The sequence below is a fragment of the Colossoma macropomum genome, unplaced genomic scaffold (genome assembly GCF_904425465.1).
Source record: "Colossoma macropomum unplaced genomic scaffold, Colossoma_macropomum, whole genome shotgun sequence".
In the NCBI taxonomy this organism is placed as follows: Eukaryota; Metazoa; Chordata; class Actinopteri; order Characiformes; family Serrasalmidae; genus Colossoma; species Colossoma macropomum.
In genome coordinates this window covers 27,548,380-27,571,067 of record NW_023494798.1, presented here as the reverse complement: position 1 = coordinate 27,571,067, position 22,688 = coordinate 27,548,380, and the positions used below count along the sequence as shown (strand labels likewise).

Below are 22,688 nucleotides of genomic sequence, written 5' to 3'. Positions count from 1 at the left end.
ATCCATTCCACTGCCCTACAATGTTGCTTCTAGGCAACAAACATATTTCTGCAAATTCTCATAACAAAAAAAAAATGATATTGAAATGTTAAAAAAGAGGTTTAAAAATGTCCATTAAGTGATAGTATGGCCAGATACATGCTTTTTATTGACTTACTCGAACACCTTCCTTTATTATTAACCCTGTCATTGTCGTTAAATATGTATAATGTTAGTGTAAAGTGAGGAAAATGGGTTTGTTGCCTAGAGGCAACATTGTGCAATAGAAGGAGTAGGGATCCATTTTAGTCAGAACCTTTGGGTCTGTTTTTGTTGCAGAACTATTTTGACAATCATGGCTTTACATTCTGTGTTAAAACAACACTTTGCGGTTGTCATTTTGAACATCAATCAAATGGCACCTTCCTGTCAAGGCAAGGCAGGTGGTTCTTGGCAGCATTGATTGATGGAATCCATCATGTTCCCTGGCAATGACTATGGAGAAACTGACAAAGCATCAGAGGTGCTCCAGAGCCGTGAGAGAGTGGGGAGGTAGAGAGGAAGTGCAGAGAAGTCCCATGCTTCTCTCAGTCATCTGCAATACGTCTAATCTATAGCACTTAATTGAGTCCTAGGGCGGCTGGTTTCCACAATTCGGCACGTGCTTCCCTCATTGCTAAGGGAGAAGGATGAGGAACTTCAGAGTGAGCTAGGCTGGGAGATGATGGGAACAGAACTCCAGGCGTGTTTGTTAGTTGTCACCAATCACCTGTCTTAATCTTCTCCATCTATCCCTCCTCTGCTTTTCTACCCCTTCCTCTGCTCCACCTATGAGGGCCCCATGTGAAAGGAATTAATTCTTCAGTGGAAGACTGCTGGGTTTTGGTCCTTCCAGCCAAATAGTACAACGTACAACGTTTCTTTTTTTCTGAGGTGAAATTTCTCAGGCTTAGCCATCAAAGCTTATCCAGTTCTATTAGTGTTTGTCAAAATGATACTCCACAAGCTGGTGCATGTGAACACTTATGTAAGTCAATGCCTTTTGACTCCTAAGAAATTAGAAGGCAACATGAAAGCTTTACAAAGGTACTAAGTATGTGCAAATGTGCTCATACATATCACTGCTATCATACCATTAATTAAATAAAATATTTGGATTTTTTTTTTTACATTATATATTAAGGCTGAGTGAGCCCAGTTAAGCATGTCATATATCAGTTCTATGAAATATGCCTTCAAACTACAATGATGTGATGAAATATCTATGAAAACTATCATTTTAGTTTGAGGCCCTCAACAGTTTCTACAGACATGAGTTTCTTTACTATAACTAGCAGGGGTGTATTGATTCTACAAATCCATGGTTCGATTCAGACCTCAATTTTGGAGCCGCGGTTCGGTCCATACCCTGTTTTATTTATTTATTTATTTATTTATGTATTTATTTGGGGGAGGGGTGAATAAGGAAAAACAGCAAAAAAATTCTGGATTTTATTAGATTAGAGAGGAGAACACTAAGGAACATGGTAAACAGCTTGCCCTAACTTTAAATAGAATAATAATTCCATGATTTACATGTTTTAATGCTAATTGTGAAATCAAAAAGGAATTTTGTTACATTAGTAACGTAATAAGAGCTCAAAGGGCTGCACCAGCAGGGGTGATTGCAGGTATTGAGACCATGGACGTTTGTATCACGGTTGCGGTCTTGGTTTCAGAATTGTTAAACCCCAACTGACGAGACTTCTGCCTCATAAAGTTCATTATTTGGAGCTGATGCTTTCTAACAATGTTATAAATGGAACAAATGTCCATCAGTTCAGTATAATAGCCCTCGTCAGTACGACATCACAAAAGATTTAACAAAAAAGCTTATGTCATCTAGCTTGTACTGACATAAGCTGTTGATAAGCTGAATAGCTTTTTCAATGTTATTTAACATTTATGCATTTCTTATGCATTTTCTATGCATGAAGCCCTCGAACAATGTCACAATGATTTTTAACATAAAAGTGTATGATAATTTAAACCTTCTAACTAGGACAGCACAATATTAACAAAATACCATATTGCAGTGAGGTTGCTACGTATTGTGATTCCTGCACACCTTGCAATTTATTAAAAACACCTTAGTTAATCCTCAATGGGGTTAAAAACTGGTACACATTATTTTCAACTATATGGAATTTCATTTGTTGAACCATGTGAACCCAAATACACAGAGGTGCTTGTCTAGATCATCTGTGATTGGTCAGGATGCTTACAGCACACAAAGAAAAGAACGAGCCATTTCTTAGAGGCTCTTTTAAATATTCCAGCTCTCTTCTACTTAATGGTGGTTTTGAATAGCAAATAAATAAAATAAGGGTGGTCTCTGACTTTTGCACAATACTGTACTGTGTTGGTGCATCATCAGAAACAAACTTCTTCAGAGTAGTTCTCTATTTCCTTTTTTTTGTCCATCTTCCATCTCCACTGTCATTCTTAAAAAGCTCTGCTTTCAGATAGCCAGTTTCTCAGTCTCCACATAAGCAAGCCCGTTGGACATCTTCTGACAATGAGAGATATTTTTAGAGTGACAGTGCAGCAGTTAAGGTGGATATATAGGGAGAAATTAAATCAATATTTCAGTGGGCCACTTAAGTTGTGGATGAGGGGGCCATTATCTGCCACTAATTGTCCCTATAGGCCTTCTCTGTTGAAGTGTATTAATATTACCATCATTAGAATTCACACGAAGTCCACAGCTACTGAAGTGGACTGTTACTACCCTCTTCTCTTAAACGGAGTGAAGGAAATGTGGTGGTATAAATGTGAGGCAAGAGCAGCTATGTAAGTATGATGAATATAGACAAACACATAGTCTATGCAAAGCAACACATGGAGTGTTATGAATCATGTATTATTATAATACATCAATAAAAGAGTGTAAATGTAAAATATAGATGAATGTGAGATGGTTTATCATTTGCAGCCCTTAATGAAAGTGTAATGCTACATAAATAAATTAGAAAAATACAATATCATAAAGCTTAATGGTGCCATGACAATGAATCTGGATAACAAGATACACTGGGTTCTGTTATTAAATAAGATATGCTGCATGCAGCATTAATTAAGCAATCGATACATAAACTGTCACGCAAATATAACGAGAATTGATCGTTTGTGATTCAGCACCGCTGCAGAGCTTGTTTGCCCACATTGCAGTTTGACTGAAGGTCGCAAAGTATATTTGCCTGCATACAGAGAGGCAGATTTACACCCTATGAGTAAAAGTATGGACACCCCTCCTAATTATTGAGTTCAGGTGTTTCAGAATCACTCATTGTTAGCAGGTGTATGCTGCACACTGCCATGCAATCTCCATAAACAAACAATGGTAGTAGATTGGGTCATATAGAAGAGCTCAGTGGCTTTAAAGGTGGCACCTTTCCTCATAATTCAGCTCAAGAAATGTCTGTCTTGTTAGATCTGCCCCTGTTAACTGTCAGTGCCATTACTGTGAAATGGAGTCTAGGAGCAACAGCACCTCAGCCATGAGGACCATTTTCAGCTTTTAATCATCTTTTTCAGTTTTTAATCATCTTTCTTATGTTATTTTATGGTTACATTGCCTACTTTTTTTCTCTCTGTCTTTTTTGTTGTTCTTGATTTTTTACTCTTGTGTTTTGTATGACTTGTTTTGTTAATTGTTAATGCCTTATTTTTGTTATGTATGATATGTCTACTGGACCCCAGGAAGAATAGTGGCTATCACAATAGCAGCTAATGGGGATACTAAAAATAAACAAAATAAACGCAAACTCACAGAGCAAGGCTGCCGAGTGCTAAGGTATGTAGTATATAAAAATATCTATCATCACTTGTGTCACACACAACAGAGGTCCAAACTACTTCTGGAAGCAACATTAGCACAAGAACTGTGCATTGGGAGCTTTATGACATGGGTTTTCATGGCCAAGCAGCTGCTCACAAGCCTAAGATCACTGTGTGCAATGCTAAGCATCAGCTATGGTGGTGTAAAGCATGTCACTACTGGACTCTGGAGCAGTGGAAACGTGTTCTCTAGAGTGATGGATCACACTCCATTATCTGTCACTCTGATGGATGAATCTGGGTTTGGCAGACGCCAGAAGAACACGACCTACTGAAATGCATGGTGCCAACAGTAAAATTTGGTGGAGGGGGGATAATGGTCTGGGGTTGTTTTCAGTGCTCAGGTTTACTTTTAGTGAAAGGCAATGTTAATGCCATGGCATACAAAGACATTTAAGACAATTATTCTTTGAACTTTTGTGGTAGTCAGCCACACGTGTGATATCTCCACCCACTTTTCTTGCAATCCTATCATGTTTTGCACAGCTCTCCCATAAATGAGGAAGAGAAGCACATTTTGTATTTTACCATGCACAGGGCCCATAAACTAGGCTATTAAATTCATCTGTCAGTTTTCTACAAAACATGTGGGCAAAATATGATTGATTTGTTCTGGAAACCGGAAGAAAAGGCGCAGAACATCAGGCCTACTGTCTTTAGCTTCTTAAATCTCTAAACTCAGTAGATTTTGGCACAAATAAGGAGCACCCAAACACACAGTCATAAAAGTGTCAAAATAATGACCTAAAGAGAGCAGGCTCCAGGATTTTAGTGAACAATGAACATGAAAACATACTTGGCAAATTAAAACTACAATTTGGTGACAAACAATGTGACTCTTTCTACCAATTATAATGAACAGAAAACCAGACTGAAGAAGCAAACAAGGCCCTACACTACTGTGATTAGAAATTGCTTTGCTGTTGTGGCTGCTCTGGATGAAATGAACTGTCTAGGTATGCAATTACCTCTCTTTTCTTACACCCTCTCCAGCATTCTTATCTTCTCTCTCCTCCCCTCAATCTTTCTCTTCCTAACCACTGCCACAAAAAAGAAAATCATCTGTTTTGCAACAGCTACAAGTGAGCGCGTATTTGTTGGACCGGATGCTATTTTTTTAGCTGTATCATTATCTCTTTTTTCCCCCTTTGTCTGAGTTTTTCATGTAGGAAAAATGTAAGATGAGTATGTGTAAATGAAAACCTTGTATCTATAAAATAGTAACTTTAGTATAACAGAAACTGTTTTAAGTTAACATTTGTATAAAGAGCAGAATATAAAGAGCAGTTGGTGTACATATGAGGAGTTAGGAGGTTTTATTATACCAATCACAATAAGTTAGCAGTTAAAATGAAATTTACACAAAATTCCACATACATGTCAACCAGCCAAGATCTGTTTGATGTTCAATTTTTACTTCTTTAGTTCAGTGCTGAAGCTATGAGGCTAATGTTGCTAACAAACACCAGATGTAAGTAATCACCCACATCTTTTCCTTAAAGCCACCTTCTACTCATTTTCAGAATTTTGTTCTATTATTTATATTTTTTATGATGTTTATACTATGAACTGGCAGAGAAAGAACACTGTTAGTCTTTTCTGTTAAGAGATTTTTGAAACGACTTTTTTCTGCTTTTTTCACCTGTTCAATTCGAGTTGGGTGGGACTAAATTTGGCATGTATAATTCATTTGTATTTATACACATACGCATTTCTCTTTCTCGCAAAGTGACTGTTCTCCCACTGCTCCAGCCAAAACTCCCAGCAATTAAGTTTAATAAGCTTCTCTAAATTTGTTAACAGTGCTTGTTATGAAGGTTTATCACACCATTGTTTGTAGTGTAGCCAGACGATGCTTCTTACTTGCCACCCGTTTCAAGGTATTACTATAAGCTATTAACTTAATTTACAAAAGACATCAGTGGGTACCTTAACTGTAGTGATAAAATACCTTTAATATACGTTAGCTTAGTGTTATGTTAGCAAACCCCAACATCAAGGCTCACAACATTTTAACACAATTTTCTTTAATAAAGCACACAAGAAACTTTTCTACTGTCCACAAATATGACTATGCTGACTTATAACAGGTGTTTCAGGAACACAGTCCAACAGTTAATTAGCTATAGGTTACGGATATAACACTACACGTTAAGTCTGTGATCTACCCGACGCAAGATGAAAGGCTGAGTTCTCCAACATTAGCAGCAAAATGAACTACATATTGAAAATGACCATTAGACAGCTTGTTCTACATTTTGCACTTTTCAACCCAACATTCAGAGACCAGCTGAGAAGAGCGAAGTGGTCTATTTTCCTGCAAGGGGGCTCTTACTGATCAAAATCAAACATGTAGGGCTAAACCATACCCATCCAGCCTGCTGTGTGTGCTACTCTAGCATCGCTGGCAGGGTTGCACACCATGGGGTGTTTATGTTGCCAGGAAGACGTCACTGTCAATCATTATGCCATTTGACACACCCACATAGCAGTTCGGATTTTTTAGAGCATTTATCTACTATGAAATGTACTAATTTATTTATATAATGTGTATATATAAATTATATACATACATATATAAATATATATACATTCATCTTAGATTCTGTAGACATTTCAATCCAATGTTGTATACAGGTATATGGATGCCACAGATTATGTTAACTATTTCTTTTAGAAATAAATGTCAATCTTGAATTTTCAAACTGAAGATATATGTTTAAAAGTAACATAATGTGGTGTCCATATGCCTATGTGATGAGGTGGAGTCGCATTCTGCTGGTGAAGTCAACCTGTTTTGTATAGTGGCTGCCTACAGTGTTTAGATACACAAAGTTTTGTTCAAATTTATAGTTTGTGTGTCATAGGCTGTGTCTCAAAACCTAGTGAGCTCTCTAAGTAGCCGCTGTCTACCTAGGCAGCTGTCTAAGTAGGCAGCGCTCCAACCGTCATCTGTCCTTATAAGGCAGATAAGTGAGACGCTCTAGTTAGACAGCAGTGACGTCGCCCTTTGATCCCGCCCATTGCACGAGACCGGCGTGTACTTACCTCAGCCGTCAGAATCACATTTAGCCAACATGGATCTGCTCTGCCGGTTAATATAGCGATTTTAATGGTATTTGCTCTGAATGAAACAGCAAAATAGACCATAGTTGTGCTCAAACGCGGAAAGTAAAGGCTATTTGTGCACCTTTATGACTAGAAAACAGATAAATACCCCAGAAAATCAGAACAACTTACATTTTGAAGATGACGTCGCTGCTTGCTGAAGCGCTTCTGCCCGCCATCCTCAAACAAAAGTTGCGCCGCGCTGCATTGCGGGATTGCCTCAGCGGCTGAGGAAGCACCCAATGCTCTCTCGATATTGGGCCAAAATGAGAGATCTCAGTAGGCAGCATGTTTGAGATATCTAAGAATTGGGACAGCCTTCTTGTCGGGAGTGCGCATGTTGTGACGTAAAATGCTCTCTATGTAGAGAGGTCACTAGGTTTTGAGACACACCCTCAGTGTGTCTTACACCGGATGTGATGCAATGTTTCTGGGATTTTGCTGTGTTTATTTGGTATGTTGCAAAAAACAAAAAACAAACAAGCAATTCTAAGACAGTGACAACACATGGTGGGCTATTTTCCTTTTTTGAAAAGTGAAAGGGGTTCAGAGTTTAACCTCCTCATTCAGGAGCTGAAACTTTATGAGCACTTTCACAGATTGCTTGAATGTCAGTTACTCATTTTGAGCTGCTTTTAGAGATCCAGCTCCACCCATGGATAGGTCAAGTGAGTTCTTGTTGCCTGCAAAAGCGCTACTAAATTGAACAGAGTGCGAATAAAATAACGTTGCATTTTTGCTGTCTGAAAATCACTTTTGATATGCAAGAAATCATCAGGTACACACGTGTTTGAAATATTTACTGGCATCCGAAAAAATGGCACGAGTAAGTCGTGCTTGGAGTGTAAAGGCCTTTAGTCACAAGAAGCAAAATATGGGAGAGCTGCATATAATGCTCTCCACAATAAAATAGCTCCAACTCATGTAGACGAAATAAATGATAATGAAAAAAAAAAAAGATAATGATAAAAACAAGTTAACATGTCCTCTACAGAGAACACACTTAAAAATGGCATTTATCTGCAAGTTTGAGTGCACAACTTTTCTCTTTTACATAGTGGAAAAATAAAACATTACATTTCTTCCCCAGTATGTTAAATTCAGCAAATAAACAGTAAATGTGCATTAAAATGTGCAGAAGCATGTTCTCTGTCGAGGATGTGTTCATTGAATTTCACTTAGAAAATCAAGAAAACGTCATTTGAATGGGGTGCCCAAACTTTTGCATATGACTGTACATATTGGGTGAATCTTCAAATGTACATTCAAAAAAGAAAAAAAAAATGGCAGGTAGACAATAGGATGTAAAGTAGGATGATGCCTGGCACAATGAAAGCCCTCACAGGGTTAATGTACTTGGAGCCTATTAACCTTTTTTGTAACTATTATTAATCTGTGCTTATTTTTATCTCCATTGAGTCAGAGCCAATTTCATCTCCCTGTCATGCATCTGAACAGCCAGACTAGGTGGGCAACACATTATACTAGCCTTCCTCCAGTATAGCAGCCTCAAACAGCTCTGCGCCTTTAAACACTGCCGAGAGTAGATGTCTCAACTGGTCGGTTCATTCCAACATGACACATTTTCATACTGTGTTTTTCTATATGTGTCTAGTTATGGTAGTGTTATGCTAGTGTATGTGGTGCTGGTATGAGTGTATCAGATACAGCAACGTTGCTGAGGTTTATACACATTCACTGTCACTGCTAGGTTGCAGAGTGGACGGCCACCCAAATATATCCAGACAAGTGCAGCTCTGTGGTCAGAAACTGACAACTGATGAAGAGCTAGAGGAGGCTAGCACAAATTGTGCATCAGCAGATGAGCTACATACTCTGTACTGTACACTAGGTGGAGCTACAAGGGGTTTCTAAGAGTTTTTTGATCAGAAGCGTTCTTCTAATTAGTGGTTATCCAAAAGCCACATAAAACATTCTACATGATAGAGTATTACTTTTTCAGCATGCTCTCAATGTCTAACTATGTTAGCTAACTAGGCCTCGGCCTTATTCATTTAAGCTAGCCTCAGGGTAGTTATGAGTCCTTTACAAAAGAAAAGTGACTATGAAATCAGGAAATGCCACAGACAAGCACATATAGCCTTATTTGATAAATATTTAAAGTGGGATTCTATTAATCTTTTTCTGCATAATTCAAAGGTTAAGGTGTAAACACAGTCACAGTGGTGGTGATAGGAACCAGACGTTCAGATAATGTAGCACCTCTAAAAGCTACATCAATGAACGTTAATACATGAAATGATTACAGATACACTGCCTGATGCCAGAGACATTGTTTTACAATAGTTTTGCAATAAGGTTTTGTCATCAGACATACTTTGTAAAGTCCATTAATGGTGAGTGTGAGGCAAAATAGTCCCTAAAGAAAATATATTGTTTCAGATTTAACAGTATTTTACCATCATCAACATTACATCTAAAACTCAGAAGACTTGAGTAGGTTCATTGGACATAGTCCAATGGTCTATGACATCATTTTGATAGTAAATAAAATGGCTATATTTGCATTGCAGACATCGCGACCCCTGGTTCCTATCACCACCACTGTAAAGAATTCTGTCTAAGTTTCTCAGTAATGAACCATTTCACCATCAAACCACTCTGGATGACTTTATTTACATCTCAACAATCGAATTATGAAGGAAATTTGAGAAGTGGGTAGAATTCCCCTTTATAAACATGCCTCTTAAGTGTTTGTATAAGTGTTCTATTGACGGATTTATTAAAACAAACTTTGGTAAAGAGATATTACAATTACAATTACAATTCCATTTGCAGCCTAGCTCTGCTGAGACGTGCTTGTTCCCTACAACATGTTTGAACTGAGGGAGGCTGAGCATCTTAAATGTGATCTGCACAAGACACTTGTCTAATTCATCTCCTTTGATCTAAACAACGTTTGTTCTTTGTCTGAACAAGATCTAATTTCCCTGGACAGCACAATGGCACGGACTCTGAAAAAAACAAAACAAAAACAAAAAAAACAAAATAAAAAAATAAAAAAGCAGTGGCAATTTCCCGCAAAGGAGACAGGTTCGCTCATTTTGTGTTTTTTGTAATTAAGATGTGAGAGACACGGTTTAAAAATAGTTTGACTTGTTGATGTCAGCGCCGTCAATCAGCCTCCTACGTGTCTGGGAAAGCAAAACGTGGTGGTGAATTCCCTCGGCTTAGCAACCAGCGGTCGCCCTCTCCCTACACGCGCACAAGTACGTCTCGCAGCGCCTGCGCCTAATATATTAACACCTGTGTCTGAGTCTTTAATGACTCAAAGCGTCGGTGATTAACGGTAACTAGGCTTAGCATGCGAGGTGAAGGGGAGACAAGCACTTGGCAGGGTCTCTCTAATGACAGGACACTGAAATGAATTCGTCATGGCAACCATTGACCTGCTGCATCTTCCGGAATTAAAATGTCAAGACTTCTGAAACTCTGCAGCGTCCTTCACGGAATAAAGCTGACGTGGACTCGTTGCCGTAGAGGTCTTTGCTGACCCCACTCTTACCAAATGCACATCATTTGAAACATCATTGGTAAAAACTTACACTACGTGAAACAGAACACAGCTTTGGGAAGGAGGAAAAAAAAGACTAAACTTGTATTTTAAGCCTTAAAATTCACAATTACTGTTGACAACAAACACAAAAAGCATCATTTCTTACTTGTAAATCACTCAAACATACTTGTAATTAACGCTGAAATAAGCAAAGAAATTCTGTAAACATTACAGATTCTAAACTTTCAAAAACTTAATTGTAAGCTTGTGTGTTTGTAAACTTGTATGTTTGTATGCAGAAGATAATTTACTACGATTTCAATAGATGAATGATTTGATTAATAATTTGATGCTGGTTAACATCCCTTGGGTTATGTTTGTTTATTATTGCCCCAAGCCTTCAAAATGATTTCATTGTAAAACCACACACACTGCTACAGGCTGTATAATCATATTACGAAACCTACAAGTGTGGGGTGTGGAGTTTGAGGGGTGTCATGTAGTGACAACTGTGTGCTCCTCACTTTTAAAATGGCTGCTTTGCCCCTGGAGTAATTTACCAAAAGTTGCAGACAAGATAACATGTAGCTTGGTGGTCCCACAAAACTAGGCTTGCCTAGTCTTGTTTTCCAAGATGTTAAACTACGCAAATAAACTGAAATTGTGCATTAAAATTTGCAGAAAAATGAAACATGGTTTACATTTTTTGCCACATTTCTCATTTTTGGACACTGAAACAGTCAAAGTCAAAATGCAGACTCAAAACATCTAGATAATGTGACCCATTAGTAACTAGTAACTTATAATTAATATAATTACTTATGTAATTACTATTGCTGTCATAAATAGCATAGTAATAACACATGACCCTGTAATAAAGTGATAAATTAACACAGCATTGCTTGCTTGAACCTTCAAACCTTCTGTAGTTGTGCAAGCTGAAGCCCAGCTGCGGCACAGTGTATGTTGCTGTATATGTTGCGATATATATATATATATAACTGACAAATATCTTTGTTTAGGTTTAAATTTGAGCAGTGTGATCCAATGTGATCAATCAAGATTATCTACACAAAAACTTTGATTAACTGTGATCATTTGACAGCTCTAATAAGTTACATTCAGTTATGTCATATAAACTGACTGTACAATAAAACAACAACAACAAAAATATCTCTACACTTCTAAGGGTTAAACAAGATGATCTGTAAGACTCTGCATTAAAATGCATGAGGCGAAGTGTTGTGGATGATAAACTGTGGAGAGGCTTACCCGTGGTCTTTGCCTTTAGCTCTTGAGAGGTGTTGTGGCTGAAAAAGAGAGTGAATAGAAAACTTCAGCATCAGCCACCAGGGGACTGAACACCACATATTCGCAGACGAGGTAAACAACACAAGGTCAAGAGGCGTGCTGGGCTGGAGACTCCAGTTTGGATGCTGCAGTAGAAACTGTCTCCAGTGCAAACTCCCTAGAGACCGAACTGCAGCAAATACAGAAGAGCACTACAAACTGGCCCCTATACACTCAAACATAAGGCTTGAGATTCAGAGGGTGCTCAAGTATGGAGTGTTGCACTGCCCTCTTGCTCATAAACACACAACATGCATCCTTTTTCAAAGCAGTACTAACCCAAGACAACCAAACAATTACTAATGACCAAACACATAGACATCAGTGGCTGCTGTACCCGGCACACCTGTATTGTATTTGTTCCCAGTGGGCTGCCATGCAAGCGCATGATACACTCACCATCCACTTTATTAAAAACACATTATTTGTATGTCTACACAGCGGGCAATTTATTAGAAACCCCTATCTTGTAGCTACACTCACTGGCTACTTTGTGAGCTTCAGTCTCAGCACAGCAGTGAAGGTACATCAGAAGTGGGGGTGCTGAGGGGGCTGCAGCACCCCCAGATTTCAGAATTGTTTGACTGTAAAAAAAAATCCAATTAAATATAAAAATAACTACATATTATAATATTTTAGCCGTAGTAAAGTCCTATATGTGCTTGTTTCAGTTTACAGTTTGTATATTTATTTTATGGTCTCATTTTATTTGGATACAGTCCCCTATAGATCATCTACAGTCCCCTATAGATCATCTACAGATGTTCAAATTGTTAACAAACTGTGGTGGGGTTAGGGTTAGGATTTGGACCAGGGTTAGGGCTAGGACCAGGGTGAAGGCTGGGTTTAGGTTTTGGGTTGAGGTTAAGGTTAGGGTCAGAGCCAGATTTAGAGTTAGAGAAAATTATGGTCAATTTAGTAGATTAATTTAGTAGATTTTCAAAATCTGCATAGTTGATCACACAGTCTATCACACATTTTGGTTGGTTATTGCATTGTTGAAGTGCTAAAAGATGTCTAACAAATTGTGCATTAACAGATGGGCTACATCGAGGGTGCCCAATCCTGGTCCTGGAGATCTACCACCCTGCAGAGTTTAGCTCCAAACATAGTCAATTCCACCTGATCCAGGTAATGAAGGCCTCCAGGGGCATGTGACTATTAGAGCCAGGCATGTTGGATCTAAACTCCCCACGGTGGTCCATCTCCAGGACCAGGACTGTACAGTTTCTGTATGTACACCAGCAAGCTGGAGCTATAAGTTAGGGGCTTCTAATAAAGTGGCCAGTAAGTGTGTTCTGACTTATTTGTTCTGTATCAGAGTCTTCTGCATTGTTGTCATTTCATTGATGTCATTTCTCCTCTGACCTTTATCCTGAGTGATCTGGACTCCAGGGCAGGTACTGTGCAAAAGTCAGAGATCACCCTTTATTTATTTAATCTTTAATTAAAACAGCCATTAAGCTCAAGTTATTCACTTTTCTGAAGATATTTCTGAAGAGGTTAGATATCAGATAATCTACTTGCATAAGGAAGGAAAAAGGTCAAAGGAAAATAAGTGAAAAAGGATATTACAAAACTGGAGTTAAAAATACTGGGATTACTTGGATTGTGAGAATCAGGAAACAAAACCATCTTCTAAGACTGAATTTGTGGTGTGTTGTGTTGCTTCATTTGCCCTCATCTGCCCTGATCGAGTGCCCACTGCTTGCCAGCCGTCCACCTTCGGCTTGGACCAGTTTGACCACCTTCAGAACTTCTGCTGTACAACGCTGTGCAAACCTCACCTGCATGAACTGACCCTCCTGATGATACTGCTGCATTTTTAATCATATACATTGCTTTTCCTGCTTTTCCCCTTTTCATATCTTATACTGATGGTCAAATTTGATTCTCTGCTGTTGTTGTTTGCTCTCCGGTGTTGACCAGAAGAGGATGGGTTCCCCTTTTGAGTCTTGGTTCCTCTCAAGGTTTCTTCCTCTTGGTCTCAGGGAGTTTTTCCTTGCCGCAGTCGCCATTGGCAACACTCATTAGGGTTTGGACCCAGATTTTTTTCTGTAAAGCTGCTTTTTGACAAGCGCTAAAAGAAATGAGAAAAAGTGCTACATAAATCAACTTTGACTTGAAAGTTTGACCAACTTTGGGGGTGTGGAAAAATATCCCTGCAGAATTTTTTGAAAAACTGAAACCAGCTCCCCCGAAAAGAATGGGAGCTGTAATAAAGGCAATGGATGGAGAAACTTCTACAAACGACATAAATTTGAGTTGCTGAGGCTTTCGTGTAATTTTCTGTTGAATATGTATTTTCTGCTTTTTTCCTGAAGTTGAAAAATGAATTACTTGTACTTAATGGCCGTTTTGACTGGAAATTAAACATATGAAGGGTGGTCCCTGCCTTGGGTACATTTATTAGGCTTTATATCAACAGTTATGGATAGCTAGAGCATGCACTGATTGAGCACTTCATTAGGTTCAGCTCTTTCCATGAAGAGAACATATGTTTGTTTATTTGATAGAGATGGTGTATTCATTTTCCGCTCTCATGGCTACTTCCGGTCATCATGTATGATATTGCCTCTCCAGAGCCTCTCTCACTGCCTCCATCCCTCTACCTCTCTGCATCCCTCGTATCCACCCCTCTCAACAGTTAGTCTGTCTGCCCCTCTGATTTTCACTGCCCTTACTATGGTCAGATCAAGGGGCCATAGGGCTTTTTTAACTAGTAACTGACACAGAGGGCTTGTGTGGAACCTGAAGCTCTGTTTGAGAAGAGGAGAGAACAGAGGACAGTGTGAGGGAGAATGTGGGGTGTCTCCCAGGAGGCTGCGGATTCGGGAGACTGGTTGCCGAGGGTTACAATGGCATGCAAGACAGACCAGGCATGAGTAGCATGAAAAATTCTCTAACAATGCAGGCAGTGGAAGAGAATGAGGATGACGCACTGAGAGAGAGAGAGAGAGAGAGAGAGAGAGAGAGATAACAAGAGAAAAAAAGAGACATAAAGTGAGTGAGAGAGACAGGAGAGGGAGAAGGAGACAGAAAGCAAGAAAAAAGCAACAGATAAAGATAGAGATGAGAAAAAGAAAGAGAGAAGGAGAAATTGAGAAAAAGAGAAAGAGAAAAACCGAGAGATATAAAGTGAGAGGAGAGAAAGTGTGAGATAGAGATAGAAGGGAGAAATAAAAAAGGCAACAGAAAAAGAGATGGAAATATAGAGGAAATGAGTGAGATAGATGATAGAGTGAGCGAGAGAGAGAAAGAAATTGGAACAGAACAGAGAGGAGGGAAAAAAAGTAAGCAAGAGAGGGAGAGAGAGAGAGATAGACATACAGAGACAGAGAGACAGAGAGAGAAATCGAAACGGAAGAGAGAGGAGAGAGAGAAAGTGAGCAGGAGAGAAAGACAGAAGTGAGACAGAGAGGGAATAAAAAGAAAGCAAGGAGAAGTAAAAAGTGAGCAGAAGAGAAAGAGAAATCAACAGAGAGAGAGAGAAGAGAGAGAGAGAGAGAGAGAAAGAGAGACCGAGAGAGAGAGAGAAAATGTGAGAAATAAACAAAGAAAGAACAGAAGAAAAGAAAGTGACAGAAAAAGAAATAGGAGAGGAATAGAAAAAGAAAAGAGAGAAAAAGTGAGAGATATACAGAGGACAGAAAGAGACAAAGAGAGTGAGCAGGAGAGTGAAAGACAGAGAGACAGAGAGAAAGAAAGAGAGAGAGAAAGAGTGAGAGAGAGAGGAAAAGAGAGAGAGAGAGACAGACAGACAGACAGGGACAACAGACTTAATCATGTGCAGCAGTAGTCACAGTAGATCTGTGCGGTAGATGAAGAAGCTGATGGGGGCGCTCTGCTGAAAACACTGCTCAGGATGAGATGAACAGAAGTAGCAACACTCACACATGAGAATAATGAGATTTTGCTAAATCCTATTTTTAGAAATAGTGAATTATATCGCTGCTGTCGGAACAAAACCTTGTATCTCCATTTTTGACTGTTTGTCAGTTTTTGACATACTTTAAAAAAGCCAGTTGTTCTTTACACTGTGTGTAAATTTCATGATGAATGGACCAAAAGAAACAGCACAGAATTACTAACACAGCCTGGTTACATTGACTTACATTAAAAGTGAAGTATTTTTGCTTCTCCTGTTGTCATTTTAGAGATACAAGGTTTTGTTCCAACAGCAGTGATATTCTCTAAATCATGTAGTCTGGTGGTGTGACTAGGTATGTGTGTTGTACAGCCCAAATTCACCACAGCTAACTTTATTTTTGTGGTAATTTATGTGGGTAAAATAGCTGCCCCTCATTTGCAAATGATACAGTCCCAGAGAAATAACATTTCTGTAGAAAAAAATAAGTGATTGGATTGCTGTTAGTCTCCACACTGTCAGTATGAAAATGAGTCCCACTTCAGTCGTACAATTAAAAGAATCAATCACAAGTTATACTGAATATATAGATATGATAACCTAGCCGAAATTAATGTATTAATCTTGGAAACCAATCTATGATGTCATCTAACTCTTTTATTTATAGCACTGTATAAGATGAGGATATAAATAACATTCCGACTACTAACACTTTTCCTCCTCTCTCTAATGTTTTTCCTCCCTTATTTCGGGTTTTATCACATTGATCTACTCGCCTAATAAAAGAAAATGGCTATATATTCCTTACATAAACTCTTTGTCTTTTCATGCTGTGCTGCAACTGAGTTTACAGCGACCTAATGAAGAAGAGGAAAAAAAGGAAAAGAAAGCCAGCGAAAGCTTTGTCAGTGTGGGGGCATTTGCAGCAGCAGGTCTGTAGACTCTATTATTGGAGTAATGGAAAGGTCAGCTGCATGTGGAGTATGTGTGGGTTCTGAGCCCTCGTGCTTTGAACTATGAGTCAGATGGCCAGCGACACTCACCTGCTGAGATCTTTTGATTTTTTTTTTTTGATTTTTTTTACACCCCATTGTCAAACTATTACGAGGTTGGGTGAGTATTGGGGATATCAATTAGACAAAAACCATGTTTTGTGTTTATTTATGTGTCTGAGCAACCGTTTTAATATGGCAGATCATTGCTACATCCAAAATGGCCATTGAGTTTTTCATAAGCTATTTCTGAGGAGACTGGATATAAAATAATTGACTTGCATAAACTGGAGGGAAAGTCAAAAAACATGAAATGTGAAAAAACATTATGAGCTACAGAGAAAATGGGGCTCCTGACAACCATGCAAGACCTGGTAGACACCAAAGCTGTCCCCATCAGATAAACAGCACTTAAAGTGTTCGTCTTTGAGAGACTGGAGAAATACAAGCTCCACTCTTGCTTCAGATCTGAAAAACTCCACAGGTGTTTCTGTCCATCCTTCCACACTGTTAGAAATAAAGGCACTGTGAAGGTACATTTTTTGTTCATCAAGGTACAAACGATGTAAATGTACCCTCAAAGGTACAACAGTGATTTGAAGGTCCAATTTTGTACCTTAAATGAGTTTTTCCAGGTGAAAAGTACATATTTGTACCCTTTCATAAACTAATGTTTTAAAATATATCAATAAAGTAAAAAGCCTGGAGACGAGACGGGGAGTGTGGAGTCAATAAAACTAATTTCAATGGATTATGGTACAATGGTGATCTCAGAACAATGGATTGACCACCCCAGAGTCCAGACCTTAACATCACTGAATGTGTTTGGGATTACTTGGATCGTGAAAAGCAGAAAATGAAAAAACAGCTTCTAAGACTGAACTTTGGAGGTGTGGAAAAATAACCTTGCAGATTTCTTTGAATAACTGTAAGCAAGACTCCTGAAAAGAATGGGGGCTGTAACAAAGGCAAAGGGTGGGCACACTAAATATTGAAAAACTTGATATTACATTTAGTTGTAGAGGCTTCTGTTTAATTAAATATATCTTTTAGCTTTTTTTCCTCATGTTGAAAAATGAATAACTTGTACTGAATGGCTCTTTTGACTGGAAATGAAATAAATGAAAGGGTACTCTCTGAGTTTTGCACAGTACTACAGTGAAATAACGAAAGAGTTTAGTTGAAAGTGTGAATTCTAAACTTTTGATCCATGCAACAACTGTATTTGTAAGTAGAAGATGACATGGTTTATAATGATTTAAATTTGATGGAAAGCTATTGTTTTGTGTTAAGCCTTGTTTTGTGAAAAGAAAACCATCAAAAAACACCAATTTTTTTTTTTTTTTGCCATTGTTATTGCTTTTTTTACATTAGTTTGTCATTGTTTTATTTTTACATGACTTTGTCATTGCTTGATACTAAAAAAACTGGAAAAAGTCTGAATTGCAGATAGAAGCGGTTAATACAGAATATAAACTAAAAAATATAAACTGTAAATTTAATCAATTAGGCAGCCAACTATGAAGTAAATCATGTAATTATATATAAATCACTGTTTAACATAAATGCAAAGTACAGCAAAACAGCAATAATAAATATATGCTTTTAAAGATTAACCAGACCACCAGACCACCTGTTTTGAGTCATTTGTCAGCCACTACAAAACATTAAGTGATCTCCACTAGGGGGCACCACTCAAAGACCTTGATTTCCATCTACTGTCATCTCAGCATTGTGAATAGGACTCCATCTAATAGTACCTCCAAATACTTTTGTCTGTCTAGACACACACGTGCACTCGTAGACCCACCGCGCTCCCCAGTGTATTACCTGTTAGGAGTCACCTTAACGTGAGAGGCCTTTTCAGAGCGAGTGTGATAGCGAGGATGATAAGCCACAGCACTTAGCGCTTAAACACCTCTGTGATAAAAGTCATCCGTCCTTAATGCAGCCTTGAGCAGGACTATGGGAAGAAAGTCTAACAGACTCTAGCAGAACTAGGAGAAAAGGACTTCACCAGTGGCTCTCCAACTGCCTTATGTGACCTTTTACTGAATAAGCTAGGGGGTTACATGACTGTCATGAGACGGAAAACATTTGTAGTTCTCAGCACAGTTGAAATCGAGGAATTATGTGGTGTATTTCAGCACAGTTTGAGCTTTTTTCTCAATGGTTAAAACAGACAAAAAAGACCAAACAGACAAAAAGGCAATGGTTATATATATAGTACTGTGCCAAATTGAAATTAAAGAAACATCATTAATTTAATTTCCAGTTAAAATGGTCATTAAGTTCAAGATTCATTTCTCAGGTGAGACTTCTGAGAGTAGATATAAGACAAAGAAGTTGGATGTCAATGGAATTTAAAGAGATATAAAAAAAACAGAGAAAAAGGGAATCCTAACAACCATGCAAGACCCGGTAGACCACCAAATGGTCATCAGATAAACAGCACTTAAAGCTTTCATCTTTGAGAGAGAGGAAAAAATCAATATCCACTGTTGATTCATAATTTTTGATTCAAACAAAGAAGCTGCTGGTGTTCTCAGGACAATGGACAGACCACTCCAGAGCCCAAACTTGACATCGCTGAATGTGTTTGGGATTACCTGGATCACGAAAAGCAGAAAATACAACCAACTCCTAAGACTGAACTTTGGAGGTGTGGAAAAATAATCGTGCAGACTTTTTTGAAAAACTGGAAGCAAGCAAGTCTCCTGAAAAGAAAGCCAAATGGTTCTTCTGTTCAATACGTTTCCTGCTTTTTATCCTGACACTGAACAAAACTTGCACTTAATGGCTGTTTTGACCCAGAAATTAAATAGTAGAATGGTGATGGAACTTTTGCTCAGTACTGCATATAAAATCATGACAGCTCAAAAAAGTATTGGAATACTTAAAAAGGTTCTCTGCATAGTTAAACAAGTGTTCTCTATGATGGAAAACCTGTTGAATGAGGTTCTTTAAAGAACATTTGGTTGATATAGCACCATAAATGTTTTCTCTATTGTTACTAAGTAATAGAAACTTGTCATTGTGGCAGTATTTAGCAGTATTTAGCAGTATATATACAGACAGTCCATATTTTTGCTCTATTCAGATGTGTTGTGAGTTGGGATTGGGCAATAATGTGGACCACCTGGTGGGCCCTGAGGACCAGTTTGAGAATAACTGCTACAAGAACCCTTTTTGCTGAAAGTATAAGTCACATAATGTCAGAAACCACATACAGTAGCTTATTTGATTACTAATCAACTTTTTGTGGTTTGAGTGGTACGACATAGGCATGGAGGCAGCTAATTGGTGGAGTGTAAGCTTCCATTACTTGTTAGCTATATTAGCCTCAAAGCTTCTTGACTGTACAGTTAAAAAAATTCTGTCTATATTTGTTTTTTTATCACAAAACTACCGTTTTAAGTCCTGAAAAGCAAGCTGAGTCGCATTGGAGCACCGTTTGCAGAAGGTTAAAAGCCTTGGTGACTTTTCCTGGGGCTACAGTTTGAGTTTTCTTTGAGGTAGCGTGAGTTCCACAAACAGCAAAAGAGGGTAACAGCTTGCTTTCTTCCATTCATAGTCCCCATCATGAGAACATTTTGAGACGTGGATGTGTGCTTGAAAGGGGCTTCAGTCTGAGAGTGGTCTGCGCTCATCTGCGGAATGTTCTAGGCTCTTGACCCCGCTGACTGAACATGTCATAGCTTAAATATTCATGAGACCTCCATTACCAGGGAGACAGACTACTGTCTATACCTCTCCTGCTCTCCCTCTCTCTGCTTCTTTCCTTTTCTTTCTTCCTCTCCCCCTCTCTGACCCTCCTTCACCTGCCTGCTTATTAAAATCTCATAGTATTAACTCTGCCACTCACGACCAGGCTGAATAATTCAATCAGACTAAAGGAGTCAAATGAATATCTTTAATGACATTACTGCCACAGGGGGAGCAGGGATGGAATTCTGGCAGCACTTACTCTGGCCTTCGCTCAAGAGGGACTTGTTACACTTGACAATCAAGAAAATGTGTGAAGAAATGGGGATGAAGTATCATCGTGGAAGCTTCAGCACATCTGCTATTGTTTAACCCCTTAAAGCACTAGGATTTAATAAGCCTGGGATTCAGGGGGTTAAAGGTAGTAAAAGAACCAAAGGGATAAGATGACTTGGAAGATTGAACCAAAAGTAGTCTTCTCTTGGGTAACAACTCCTATGAATCCTATATTAATAATGCATTATAAAAAAAGCATTATATATCTAATGCCTGGCATTAGCTTGCATAATTGCTTATAAGTAGTTATAGTAATATTATAATGCACAACACTTTATAAAAACAAAAGTATGCAACTATAAAATGCCAGGCTGCATAACACACTATAATATCTGTTCATATGATCGTTATAAAGATGAATATTGCAATGCACTATGATACACCATAACAACATTTTGGTATACATCCAGGTAAAAAGAAGATACTATATGGAATGTGAGAAAAATGGCTGATTTTTGGTGAACCTCGTACTGCCCTAAATTATTTTTAAAAGAATTAGTTTTTTTTTACAGCTATTTTGAATTAAAATGATTAAAAATGTTGTTTATTTTTAGTTAACTTGAAACTGTAATGCTAGGCTAGCTGGTTACAGGCATGCGTGCATGTGTTCGTTCCGTTTTAAGTACGCTGACACAATATGGCTGCCACTTTTACATTTCTCGGGCCGGCTTTCTAAGTGATGCTACATCGCAGGTATTGCCTTGGCCGGCCATTCGGGTGCCTGGACTGGTGGTGTTTGGCTGCAGGAAAATGCTCCCCCTTCTTGGCTAAGGACATTTTCGGCCTTCAAGGTTTCCTTGTGAGATGCACCATAGTTGTTGAGTGAGACTTTCCCCTGTGGCTGAGGACTCTTTTTGGGCTAGCTACGTGACTCTATACTGTGGTCATTGTAACCCCCCCTCACTAGTTGTTGGAAATGTAGAGTGGTGTGTGTGTGGTGTGTGTGTGTGTGTGTGTGTGTGTGTGTGTGTGTTCTGTGTTGTTTCATTTATTGTTGATGATTTATTTTGTTATTTTCTGATCTTTTTGTAAAGCATCCTTGAGTTTTAAAAAGGCACTATATAAATTGAAGTTATTATTATTATTATTATTATTATTATTACAAGTACTAGACTGTTAGCAGTCAGCAACCAAAGCTCAAGTCAAGACAAAGTTTTTTTTATATAGAACTTTTCACAACCATCATTATCACAAAGCAGCTTTACAGAAAATCTAGGTCCAAGGTCCAATGAGCAAGCCAAGGATAGCAGTGGTAAGGAAAAACTGCCTAAGAGTAAGAGGAAGAAACCTTGAGTGGAACCAGGACTCAAAAGGGGAACCCATCCTCCATCTGATTGACACTAGATAGCAAAACAATAGCACAGCAAGAGTAATATGAATAGAGAAAAAGATTTAACAATTAATTTACAATATTGAATATAGAGACAAAAGAAGGAAGGAAACAGCCTGTCATTGGACAGAAGTGTTTAGATTAACCAATGATAACCATTGACTACTGTTAGAGGCCTATCAGAGTAACAATGAGAAACAGATCTCTGAGAATCAGTCACTGTTACCATTGAAAACCAGTGGCTTTTGTATGGAGCGTATCTCAGTAAAAATGTGCGTTAAATCCATCATCATCAGTGACCACAGCAGAATGATGTTAGATGTATTGTGAGGCAGGTGAAACAATGTCTGTGATTAAATACGTTGAGTCTGTTCAGGCAGCAGTATCATCAGGAATGTGGGTGGCATGCAGGTGCGGCTTTCTGCAGAGCATTGATAAATCATTAGCAGCTTTATGTTAGCCATTGGATAACGACACTAAACGACAGCTGGCTTTGTTTAGGAACAAGTCTAACGGTAGCAATGGCTTTAAGATAGCTTGCTAATTTCAGTCTTAAACAGGTCCTGCATTGACAGATGGAGCGCAGCAGTATCTCCACATCTGATGCTCAGTGTGTTAGACAGA

At 38.5% G+C, this 22,688-nt stretch overlaps 1 protein-coding gene across 1 annotated transcript in view; it reads right to left on the bottom strand.

Moving 5' to 3' along the window:
- The window catches only part of cd276 (CD276 molecule), a 137,963-nt gene that overhangs the window by 13,693 nt on the left and 101,582 nt on the right, over positions 1 to 22,688 (bottom strand). Inside the window, exon 7 of the mRNA XM_036585333.1 lies at positions 11,756 to 11,793. Within this exon, the coding sequence (XP_036441226.1) occupies positions 11,771 to 11,793 (23 nt within the window). The 3' untranslated portion in view covers positions 11,756 to 11,770. The remainder of the gene's footprint in view (positions 1 to 11,755; positions 11,794 to 22,688) is intronic.